The sequence below is a fragment of the Pleurodeles waltl genome, chromosome 5 (assembly GCF_031143425.1).
Source record: "Pleurodeles waltl isolate 20211129_DDA chromosome 5, aPleWal1.hap1.20221129, whole genome shotgun sequence".
Classification (NCBI taxonomy): Eukaryota; Metazoa; Chordata; class Amphibia; order Caudata; family Salamandridae; genus Pleurodeles; species Pleurodeles waltl.
Genome location: NC_090444.1, coordinates 687,822,690 through 687,834,765, shown reverse-complemented (window position 1 = coordinate 687,834,765; position 12,076 = coordinate 687,822,690). Strand labels below are relative to the sequence as shown.

At 42.8% G+C, this 12,076-nt stretch overlaps 1 protein-coding gene across 2 annotated transcripts in view; it reads right to left on the bottom strand.

The window, feature by feature from the left end:
• The window catches only part of TRAF3IP2 (TRAF3 interacting protein 2), a 170,556-nt gene that overhangs the window by 56,643 nt on the left and 101,837 nt on the right, over positions 1–12,076 (bottom strand). For both annotated transcript variants that reach the window (XM_069234596.1, XM_069234597.1), the window contains exon 5: positions 1,045–1,133. In XM_069234596.1, coding sequence (XP_069090697.1) covers positions 1,045–1,133 — 89 coding nt within the window. The remainder of the gene's footprint in view (positions 1–1,044; positions 1,134–12,076) is intronic.

The window sequence follows — 12,076 nt, the reverse complement described above, 5'->3', positions numbered from 1 at the left end:
ATAAAAAATACTGTCTGTTTAGTGCATCCAGGGGCTTACTTGGGCCTTAGTTCATTTTTGTGCCACTGTTTGCCATTTCAGCAGTTGGCACACCAGTGTGAGAGCACTCCACAGGCTAGACTTTAGGCTTCTTTCCTCCTCTTTTGGCACCAGACACTGCCTACACGGCACTGTAGTCAGTGGAAACTGACTCAGTTCAACTTGTGCTAAAATTTTAATTCACCTCATATGTTACAATGTGATTCCAAATTATATCTTTTCCTTTACTCGCTGCCCACACCTTTTCTCACTGCAGTAGGAGGCACCCAATGATCCACCATTGCTCCTTTTCTCTACAATGCTTACCTCAGCCCTCTCTTGGACATTATACAATTCTAAATCCTCTTTTACTAGAACTAAGCTGAGGAGACCCAAATAATCCTCAAACTGGAAAAGCCTTCAGACCTAGACTGTTTCTCTCAGCTCCATTACCTCTTAGGAAGGAAGTAATGGATGCCACACAACCCATTCAAAAATATGATGCTTGTTTACAAAAAAAAGGCTTTGCGCATCAATGTAGTGCTCTATGACTACCAGAACAAACACTTTCTTTATCCACTACCCGCAAGATGATGCATCTTCATGTGATAATGAACTTTGATCTCTGTCTTACGTCAGTAAACCAGGTCACCAAAGCCTCCTTTGACACAAGAATCTTGTGACTGTATCTTAGTGCCGCAGCCAGCCCATGGTAGCAAATCATGCTGTCAGCAGAGCAGCTCAAAGTGTTCCTTTTTTGAGGTATTTACTTTTAGAACTAAAAATTGAGAAGTGTTATTTTTAGAAGTTTTACTTTCTAGGTTTTGAGGTAACACCGATAAAAGTTGGATTAGTGCATAGATCTGAATTCTTAGCTAGTTTGTCAATCCCCTAGGTTCTCCTGATGGTTCTGTGTGATATTCCCCCAAAACAATCTTTCAATGAAGACGTAACAATAGCTTGCAAACTATGCACTTTAAATCTTGCCATTATAATTAGCACATATTTTTGCAGAAAAATACTCACTGCGGCTTCAAATCCATTGGTGCAGAGAAAACGATATAGATTTATGACCTCAAGAGGTGCGTCTGCAGAATATGTGATGAAGACCTTGCCTGCGAAATGAATGCAAGTCATAAAGGTTAGTACTCCACTGAAAACTGACTAAAACATTTTGATGTAAGATATTTAGGGCCTGATTTATATTTCGGCAGATGGGTTACTCTATCACAACAGTGACGGACATCCTGCCCGCCGAAATATGTGTCCCATAGAGAATAATGGGATTACATTTTGGCAACAGGATATCCGCCACCATTGTGACGGAGTAACCCATCAGTCAAAATTTACATCAGCCCCTTAATGTCTTAATTTAGTTCTTCTCCAAGATGGGTTTAACACTCAATTTGCATGACTGAGAGATAAATGGTAAGAACTTATAAGAAGCCCATTACTGGGGCAAGTCAGAATGGCCTCCACCACTTTTATTTAGCTACCAGAACACTGGAATGTTGAGAACTGCTGTGAAGACAATAAATTGGCTCATAATCACTACTGGCTGGTACAAACCGTCTGCTCCAAAATTTCAATGGTTCTCTGTCTGGTTCTACTTGGTTATTTTACTCTGTGCTCATTAAGTGGGATGTTGCAAATGCATTACAGCTCTTGTATCTCATATTATACAGGTTGTGAAAGGTTCTCTCCCCTGTTAAAGGCCTTCACCTGTGACTTAGCTTATAACAACCATTATAGCCCTATGCAGTGGGCCATCATGATACATTATGGCATGACCCCCTTACCTGCTGGGCACAATATAACTGAAGACCTACAGGCTCCTGTTGTGGCTGCTCTTCATTGTCCAGTGTGCCACAGTAAGCATCTACACCACACACTTTTCTTTGAGAACACTAATAAGTACTCCTGAACACGTAATGCTCCTAAATAGCGAGTATAACCTCCTGACACACTATTAGGATTGAGGGTGGGAAACATCACACATATTTTTAAAAAAACTATTCTCCAAAATATGGAGCGAAACAGGGGTTGATATTTTATTTTGAGGAATCTCATAAACTCTGGATTCAAGGGATTAAAGCGAGTCTAGGCATTTTATTATCTTAATTTATTTTGTTTGTGTGTCTTTGCAGAGATTTTCATAGGTTTATTATTTTGTATTAATGTTTTGCAGTGGATGTATTTTACTCCCTGTTTCTGCAAGCCTCAACAAAAATGATTTCTTATGGAGCAAAAAAAAATCTCATTCTTGATCGGAGTATTGTCAAGCATGTTAAAATGTATTTTTTCACCCACCAAATGCCCCTTTTCAGATTAGGAAGCAAGACTTGTGTGACATCCATCTGCATTCCTGCCTGTCTGTCTACCGTATGTTTATGGAAAGGAAGTGAATTGACAGAATGTATTATTCCACAAGGTTTTATCTATGGGCTGCCATCTTCCTGGCATCACCCCTGAAAGACAAGCTTCTATACGCCTAATAGCAAAGATTCAGACTTTACATTTTAGGGATCATTTTAAAGCTTTAGAAAGGATTAGCCAAGTTGTCGGTTTGCTTATGTGTGCCTTTGCAGTGTTTCTATATGGTGCATTTCCATGTTTGCAATATGTTTCTATGACGCATTTCCATGCTTGCAATAAGTCTATGTGTGGCATTTCCATGTTTGCTGTGGGCCTATGGGTAACATGCCCATGCATGCAGTGTGTTTATGGGTGGCATTTCTATGCTTGAGGTGTGTCTTTGGTATTTCCATGCCTGCAATGTGTCTGTGGGTAACATGTCCACGCTTGCAGTGTTTGTGCGTAACATTTTCATGCCTGCAGTGAGACTATGATGTTCTTTCATGCGTGCAGTGTGCTAATGGGTAGCATGTCCATTCTTGCGGTGTGTATAAGTGTGGTATTTGCATGGTTGTTGTGTGTCTATGTGTGGCATTTCCATACTAGCGGTGTATTTATGTGTGAGACTGCCATGCATGCAGTGGGTTTTTGGTATGACCCTATTAGTGGCACAGCAGAACTAGCATCGCCAAAACAATTAGGTCCGCGTAATGTTGTTCATTTTAGCACCTACCTCTGTTTTTGCAACATTATTTTCTACAGAAGAAAATAAATAGTTCTGCCAACCCTAAAATGTTTTATTATTGTGCATATCACAGACAATCTGAGTATCTGCTGACCAAGTGCCTAGGCTCTGGACAACTCTCTATGAAACATATTGGCCTGGAGCACTGTAAATAATTAATTGCAAGCTAGTTCAAGGGATTTGGAAACAGAGATTAGCTTATTGTTATGGCTTTGCTTATGATGTCTTTAATTTACTTCCCCCCCCATTCTCTATTTCTTCACTCTATAGCCACTTTTAAGTCAGAGAGGAATGAAGGTCTACCTTCTCTTTTCCACATGTATTTCACTCCAGCACTAATAGGGGCCACCAAAATCAGGTGCTCCTGTTACCTGTATATAAAAAGAGGGGACTTCAGTAAATGACCCTGTTGCCAGCACATCCCCGCCTCCGTTAACAATCCTATTTTTACTGGACCCCACACCAGTAGTCATTTTGCCTATAAGTAAGAAGGAGGAGTCTGTGCAATGAACCAGCTCCCATTCTGCTGATCCTAGGACAGAAGGCTTATGTCAGGAAGTTTGAGGTCTAAATCCCACCCTTTATCTTCTTTCAGGGTGCTGAATGGTTGAAGTCTGGCTCAGCCTCTCCCAGTGCCATACCTCTCGAGGCTCACTGTTGGACAAGGTGCGCTGGCCCTGCTTCATATAAAAGAAAGAACTCGCCCCTTCAAAAGTGACAAATAAAAACACTCCAGCATCGTCACTGTTGATTCTTTCGTTACCTGTTCTGTGTTCATCACCGACACTCATAGGTTAAGCAACTGTGCTCCACATAGAGAGAGGTATATCTAATGTCCAGCAGGCATACTGAGGAGTATTACCTGCCTCACGTAAATTCCCAGTGATCTTTCCTACCCAATATGCATTCTCTGGATTATCACCTGTGGCACTTATTTACCTAGGGACATCTCTTACCCAAGTTGCAAACTGTGGATAACTTCTTGTCCCATAGATACACTGTTATATCCCACTTATGGTCGAGGCCCACATTTTCCCAAAAAGTTGTGATAAAAGGAGAAGAAATATTTGCTATATCTCTATGTCCTATCATACCCTATTTTTAGCTGTAGATACTTCCAGTGACTAGGAGATGAACGTGACTAGGTTAATACCCGTGCACCAAGAGATAAATTGAGTGTATAGTAGGAGGATGCATTTACCACATTAACCGAGATATGGGAATAGGCAAAAATATCAACGGCGTAGAAATGAGATGATTCTTAAATGTTCAAGTTTTACCACACATGCAATATAAACATAAATTTCAAAACCTGATTTTAATATATAGAGATGTCTGCTTGTGTATGGCAACAAAACGTCAGCCAATACCTGTTTCTCCCTGTATTGGCAGGTGGGCCTATGGCATTTCTGGGGCTGAAAGGTAAACAAGGACCACCAGAGAACAGAGACAAACACAAAGCAAAAATAAGACAAAACAAAATAAAGATAAGCATTACATTATTTCTGACAGACGTATCCTAAAAGAATTTGTGAGCACACTCGGGCCCATATTTATACTTTTTGACGCAAATCACTGCTAGGGCAGATTTGTGTCAAAAAGTTTACCGCCGGCTAACGCCATTCCAACACACCAGACAGGTGCCTTATTTATGGAATGACGTTAGCCGGCGCTGCACCTAGTTAGCGTCAATTAAATTATGGTAACCGGGCAGCAGAGGCGAAGGGAAAACTGGGGGTTGTGGGCCAAAGAATTGTGTCAGGTTAGAGTAAAAAATATTGGTTCTAACCTGACTTGCGCCATATTTTGACGCACAACCCCCATGGAAATTACTCCTGTCTTAGCAAAGACAGGAGTCATGCCCCTCTGCCGAATGGCCATGCCCAGGGGACACCTGTCCCCTGGACATGGCCATTGGCATGTAAGGGGGCCCAAGTTAGGCCCCCCATGCCACTTTAAAAAAAAACAAATTATACTTACCTGCACACACCATGGTACCCCCATCCATGGGTGTCCACCAGGGGTGGGTGCAGGGATGCAGGGATGCAGGGATGGGCGCCTGTGGACTGCTTCCATGTTCTCCCACCATGGAAATGAGCCCACTGGTCCCTTAACGCCTGCCCTGACCCAGGCGTTAAAAAACGGCGCAAATCCCTCTGGGCGCCATGTTTTAAGGCCCGCCTCCTCCTGTGCGTCATTTTGACACAGGAGGATAAATAAGGCGCACATTCCTTAGAGTCATTTTTTAAATAGGAACGCCTACCTTGCATGTCATTAGCGGCAGGTAGGTTTTCACGTACAAAAATGACTCAAACTCCAGAACTTTGGCGCTAGACGGGTCTAGCGCCAAAGTATAAATAGGGAGTTAAGCTTGCGCTGAATTTGCGTAAAAAAAAAAAAAAAAAAACGCAAATCCGGCACAGAGTATAAATATGGGCCTAAGTGGGACACAGCAACCATGCACAAGTAGCTCTTAATGCCAAGACACAAGTGTATGCAAAGTAGATGAAGTTCACTCGAGAAGGAGAGAACAGGTTAAAAAGAATGCAAGCAATCGGTGTAAGAGGAAGGGAAAGGTAGTCATGAAGGAAAGGATTCCTATAAGTTTACAGGTGTTGAGGCCGTCTGAGGAAGGTTTTTTTATGATGCTATAGAACTGTCTAGTAGGGAGGGCCTATGAAGAGGGACCACGGTTTAAAGCCGAAGGTAAAAATTACCCGTCAGGAACGTCAATTAATTTTTACGTCAGCTAGTAAATATGAAAGGACTGGACAGTGGTATGTTTGTGTTCCGTGCCCGGTGCGTAATGTGAAGAGTACTATAACAATACCCTCCTGAGCTGTATTAATGTGGAATAGCACATAAAGCATGGTCTAGGCAAGAAGGGAACTCCTTCAAGTTAACTAAAAGGGCAGGTAGTAATTCTGGTAATTAAAAATATTCACTGAACACAAAATTCCATGTACCTGCAAAGGTGGATTTGATACGGAGAAAGATGGTGTGTGCCCGAGCAATCATGAGCAATGACACGGCCTGGTGGTCTTTTGCTGGTGGACGCTGTGTTCCGTCTCCTGCCGGAGGACCCCCTGCAAGCAGGTAAGTCGGGTTCTCTGACAGGAGAGTGGGTGGGGGGTGGTGTGTGCGGGGATGTTGTGTGTGTGGGGGTGTGTGTCTGTTTTTGTATGCGTGCATGCGGGTGTGAGTCGCATTGAATGCATGCGTGAATGACTGAATGTGAGTGTACATGTATGTTGTGTGTTGTGAATGCATGTGTGCGACAATGTATGTTGGTGTGTGTTGCGGTGTGTGGGTGTTTATGAGTGCATGCGTGGGTGGATGTGGGTATGCGTGTGTGTATGATTGTATATGTTTGCAAGTGTGGGTGTGTAAATGTGCGGGGAGCAGGAGGGGGTGGATGCGGGAGGACTCTGGGGAGGGGGCGGGTGAGACCCCTATCAGTGCCAGGGAAGCAATTCCCTGGCACTGATAATGGCTCCCATCATGGTTTTCGTGGCGGTACACTTGCCACGAAAATCATGGCGGTAGGCAGGGTCATGATCCCGAGGGTGGCATTGTGATGGCCGCCTGGCTGGAGACTAAAGTCTCCAGCCTAGCGCCCGTTACCACCCAGGCGGCCGGAGTGGTACATTGGCAGTTTGGCTTGAGCCAAGCCACCAATGTCATAATTTGGGAGAATATACTGCCAGCCTGTTGGCAGTAAATTTTCCCAAGTTACCGCCGACAGCCAGGGTCGTAATGAGGGCCTATGTTTCTAATTATAAGACAACAATTTCTAAGTACACATTGCAAGCAAGTGCATATTTGTCTTTGTAATGGGTTTTCAGGGAGCTATGATCTAATTATAAAACAACACTTCTTTACGACATAGGTAACACTTCAGAGTACATATTACAATGATGAGCTTACATGCAGGAACAGTTGCAAACTTCTGAGTAATCATCTGAGGAGATGAATGCAGAAATCAAGATGCTCATAAGTCATTACCAATGATGCCCGAAATAATGCTGCAGAGAACCGCTATTAGTGTAAGTGGTGAATAAGAGTGGGACATGAGCTGAATACATATTCATTCTCAAGTTCCAGTTGTTAATCAACTGAATGTTACACTATATTCCGAAATACTGGGAAAATGACAATGTGCTGTACAATGACAGGCCAAGCTGTATGTTACTTAGTTTATTCAATGCTTGTCCTGAAGTAGCCAGTAATGCATTTTGGCATCCTGGTTTCAGCCCGTCATGACTGATTATGTTCGTAGAATCTGTTGACTTTCCTTCTGTCTCATTTTCAGTATTCAATTTCCATCCCATGGATGAGGGGGGATATGTGATATTCCCAATAACTCAAAACTCCTTTTATGTTCATGTACTCTTAAAAACAATTCTACAGAATGTTGTTTCATACCTAACTTGTGGATATTCTAAAAATGTTCCTGAATACAGATCTTGAGTACGTGGGTTTGGTGCTGCCTATGTGGAATTTTTTGCATGGTCATTTGATTGCATAGATAGTGAATGGACTGTTGCAGCTGAGTAGTTGATTAATAGATTATTGATATTCATCATTTAATGTAATCTCTTGTTTCATTCATGTCCAATTTACATACTGAACAATTTCTGTAGATAACGAAGCCGTTAATGGATTCCTTAGCCTTGCTCTGGTTATTGGGTTTGCAGTTGAAATGAGAAAGGGACAGTAACTGTTTGAGATTGCATGCTTCTCTAAAACCCATTTGCGTGTAGTCTGTAATGTTTTCTCACTGGGCAGGGTGGTTTTCTAACAGATGCCAATGTTTTTAGGACCTCCCTGATTCTTGGAAGACCATTGGGGAAGTTAGTTTATGAAACAGATAGAACCTTGCTCACTGCATGGCATGTCTTTCCACGTTTTTGAAGGTTGTAACCCCTGACTATAAGACATTATTTGATTCCCTAGCTAGTGAGCTACTTGTCTAGAACATTTCATTTAAATATTCCATCAGTTCTCAACCTAGAATATTTTCCATGATTTTCATTAGTAGATCAGAACTGACTATTCGACCAGTAGATTCTCCTTAACATCTATATATGTCTCAATACATTCTTGCTCCTGGTAACCTACATGGTTAACTGAGTATTATTCACTTCAGACACAGCAAGGAATTAGGATCTATGTTAGCCGGGTGCATCGTCTCCTGTCTTGACATACTGGGTGTAACGGCATGGGTCAGGAAAGAAAAAGCCTCATGGCAAGGAAGAGCATTGATGCTGGGGACCTTTTGTCCTAACAGATCTCCTCTCAGAGCAGCGTGACAGCATCCTACTTCTGGGTAGTAGAGGCCTAGTCAACTGGTTGAGTAAGCCGGTAAGAAAGGTTGTCTGCATTCTTATGTGACAGTCTTGCCTTGGGCTCAACAATGATGTTGCAAATTGAATACTGAACAAAATTCAGCTTTTTGTCCTTCACAGGCATCAGCCAATTTACTAGCTGGGATCTGTCTTGACCACAAATGTAGTCCTAAAATATATATGGGTACTGACACTCCAGAAGGCCAAAGCAATGGAAGAGTGCTCTTCTCAACAGCAGTCAGTTCTCCTCCATACGGAGCAGTTGGTGGCTAAAACAAGTCACCGATTCCCCTACCTTTATTATTTTGCTGGGCAAGAACTGCCTCAACACATTTATCTGAAGCATATTGCTATACAATGAAGGCCTGATCCTAATTAGTGGACTTCAGAATAGGTGTATAACACAGTTAACTTTCTTGGAATGTTTTTTCAATGTTAGTGCAATAAAGGAGGCGGCTATGGCTGCATAGATAGCTACAATGTTTCTGTAGAACATAGTGAAGCTCAAAAAGCTTTCACCTGGCTCTAGGTAGTGGGATCCTCTCCATCCATAACTACTTGTTATTTTACCTCCAGGGGTTGACTCTTCCTACTGTTCACTTGAAGTGAAAGCTAAACGCAGGAACTCACCAACACAGCACTTACCTTTCTAGATGGTCAGTTTATCTCCCTGTATCATGCCTAGCACCTGCTCCAGGTGCCCAGGGCGGACTTCCCATGAAACACTCAACATAGTACAGCTGTCCAGGTCAGCCTTACCCAAACTCTTCCAGTCAGAAAACGCATGCTTGAGAAGACATTGAAATGTATAGAAGCATTCTTTAACACAACAGACATAACTTTAAACAGGAAGTGGTCAGGTGTAGAATGCCATCTCTTTGACACCAGATGTCAAGACAATTTGCCAGTGGCCACTAGACAAATCAGAACTAGCAAGGTACGCCACTGCACTCAACTCTTCCACTATCTTGCCAGCTAATGTGATAAAAGGGGCATCTGCCTTTGTCACAATACAGAGATGCCAGCAGTTTAAGTAAAGTGCAGGTTTGGCAACATCTAATTGTGCACCAGGATCTGAGAACATGGAGTGAGAGTGCTCACTAAGATCTAGCATGTGGGTCTCCTCTGTCTTATTGCACTCCTGGATCTTGCCTGAATGCCTGTGTGTCTTGCTTTGCACAGATAGACTATCTCTATTCTATTGCTGTGAACACGGAAGAGCATCGACTACGGGATGAGTGAAAACAGATGAGGAAGCGGCTTGACACTTTTCTCTATTTTACCATCTTCTTACCCCCATGGAATAGGCCAACCTCTTCCGAGACCGTAAGGATTGCCAGGGTATAATCCTGAATGATGTACTTTTGGGGCACTGAGTAAAACTGACCTCAATACAGTAGTTGATATCAGAAATCTTCCTGACAACAAAGTAGTGGCAACACCATTTGCCATCCAGAGCACATATCAAAATAGCCTTCTGGATTCAAACTTCATGACTCTGTTGGTAGCCAGTAAGGGTGGTCTTCTTGACCTGTATTTGACTGGAGTGAAGGTTACTCCTCACCCTGTGCAAGATCTGGAGCATATTTTTAGAAAGGCCCAGGACATAATTCACCACATCATGGGTTGGAGCAATGGGGCACCAGCCAGAATGGCCAAAAAGTAGTTCAGATATGCTAAACTCAATGCCTTTGGATATGGCACATCTTTTTGAAGAGCTCTGCCAAAGTACCCATGATGGTCTTATTGCTCTCACTGGTCTCGTGGTGTTGTGTTGTAGAAGAGTGGCAAATCAGTACCACTTCATTCCACATGACTCAGTTAAGAGGAACTGAACTTGATCCCTAAGGTAGAAACTACCATTCTAGTGAATTCAACCCAGAAAAATGTAAAACAAGCCATCGATACAATAGGGTAGTGATTTCTCCCAGGAGCACCACCAAAAGGTATCTCATTCCTTGATCCATCACAGCAGGCATATTATATGTGTTCGCTGTGGCTGAGGCAAGGGGCTAACAATGTAGATTATCACTAACTCAAAAGATTGCGTTTTACTTTTTTTTAGGAGAAAATATTTACTTCCCAAACAAAATACAACCAATGTAATTGTGATCAAAGCATATAGTAGCAGTCCAATAAAATATGTAGAAGCCATTTCTAATATCTATCCAAAAAGCTTTCTAGATAAAGTTTTTTGTTGTTATATCCATTTTGTTTTTAAGGTTTTCTGCTAGCATATACCAACAAGAACCACCACAAGACAGCAACTGCATAGAAGTGTCCATAATAACTGTGACAATCATAATGTAGAGTGAAGTAAACAGTACCTCCTCTTATGAGTCTTTACATTTGTACCATCCTGCAATATAGATAACACAAGGAAAGTTATTCATATGGCACACATCGTCCCAGCTCAATCCGTTACACACATTTTGACCACTATCTAGCCCATTACTTGATCATATTTCCTGACACGGGTGAAAAAAAAGCAGCTCCCTGCAGTGGAGTTGAGTTGCTTAGTTACTTATCAAGGAATACTTCTCAAGTGACACTTCCCCGTGGATTATCTCAGTCCTAGTCCTTCCCTTTCACAAACCTGTCTAAAAGCGTCTACCATGTTTGTAGGCACTGTAGGACTTTTTTGTCCCTTCTGACTGATGTTATGTACGTTTTCTTGTTTTTTGCCTTTTCTACTATATCCCTATGCCCCTAGGAACACTTGGGAGCTTTGGTACTCATTCGCCCCATTGCCATACATCTTGTAGTTAATCCTAGTTTGTTTTAATGGGATACAGGAGTTAGCTTAGCCTTTGGCTTGCAGACTCATGCCCCTCTCACCTAGTGACTTTTACCCTATTTAGCTTGCTCTGTTTTAGCGCATTTATTTAATTAAATCTTTTAAGATGGCTGCCTTGTTTTTAGTTAGGCCCATGTTTTAGTTTCGCGTTATCAGTGTCACTGCGCTAAGGCGTCAATATCAAGTGATAAAGATAAACAAACTGTAGGTGATCACATTAGGTACTTTCCCTCTTCACGCTTTTCAGGGAATTGTTTGTATAAATTACTGTCCCAAGCATGTCTTGTTATCTATTGTCTGGGAACAGACCTACTTCAGGGGTCCAGGCAGATCTGTATAAATACTCCTCACTTAAACAGATAGTCAGAGGGATTCTGATCAGATGCCTCCATTGCTATCGATGATGCACGTCGCCTTGATGCTGACCCAGTCTTCGTGTCCCGACGGAGTCTGAGCTAGAGACCTCATTCCAAGGTAACAAGGGTTCGGGGGCTCTTCTCATGGACGTGGCATTGGCAGATTAGGTTTATCATACCTAGCTCTCTCTTAGGTTAGAGGTTAGGCTCATTATCCTAGGGTATTAGGACATATCTCATCCTTTATGGCGGTCATTCTGACTGCGGCGGGCGGCGGTCGCCGCCTGCCATGTGGTCACCGCCGAGTGACCACAACGCGGTCAAAAGACCGCGGCGGCCATTCCAACTTTCCCGCTGGGCCGGCGGGCACCCTCGAAAAGAGCGCCCGCCGGCCCAGCGGGAAAGCCCCTGCAACAATGAAGCCGGCTCCGAATGGCGGAGTTGCAGTGGCACCCGT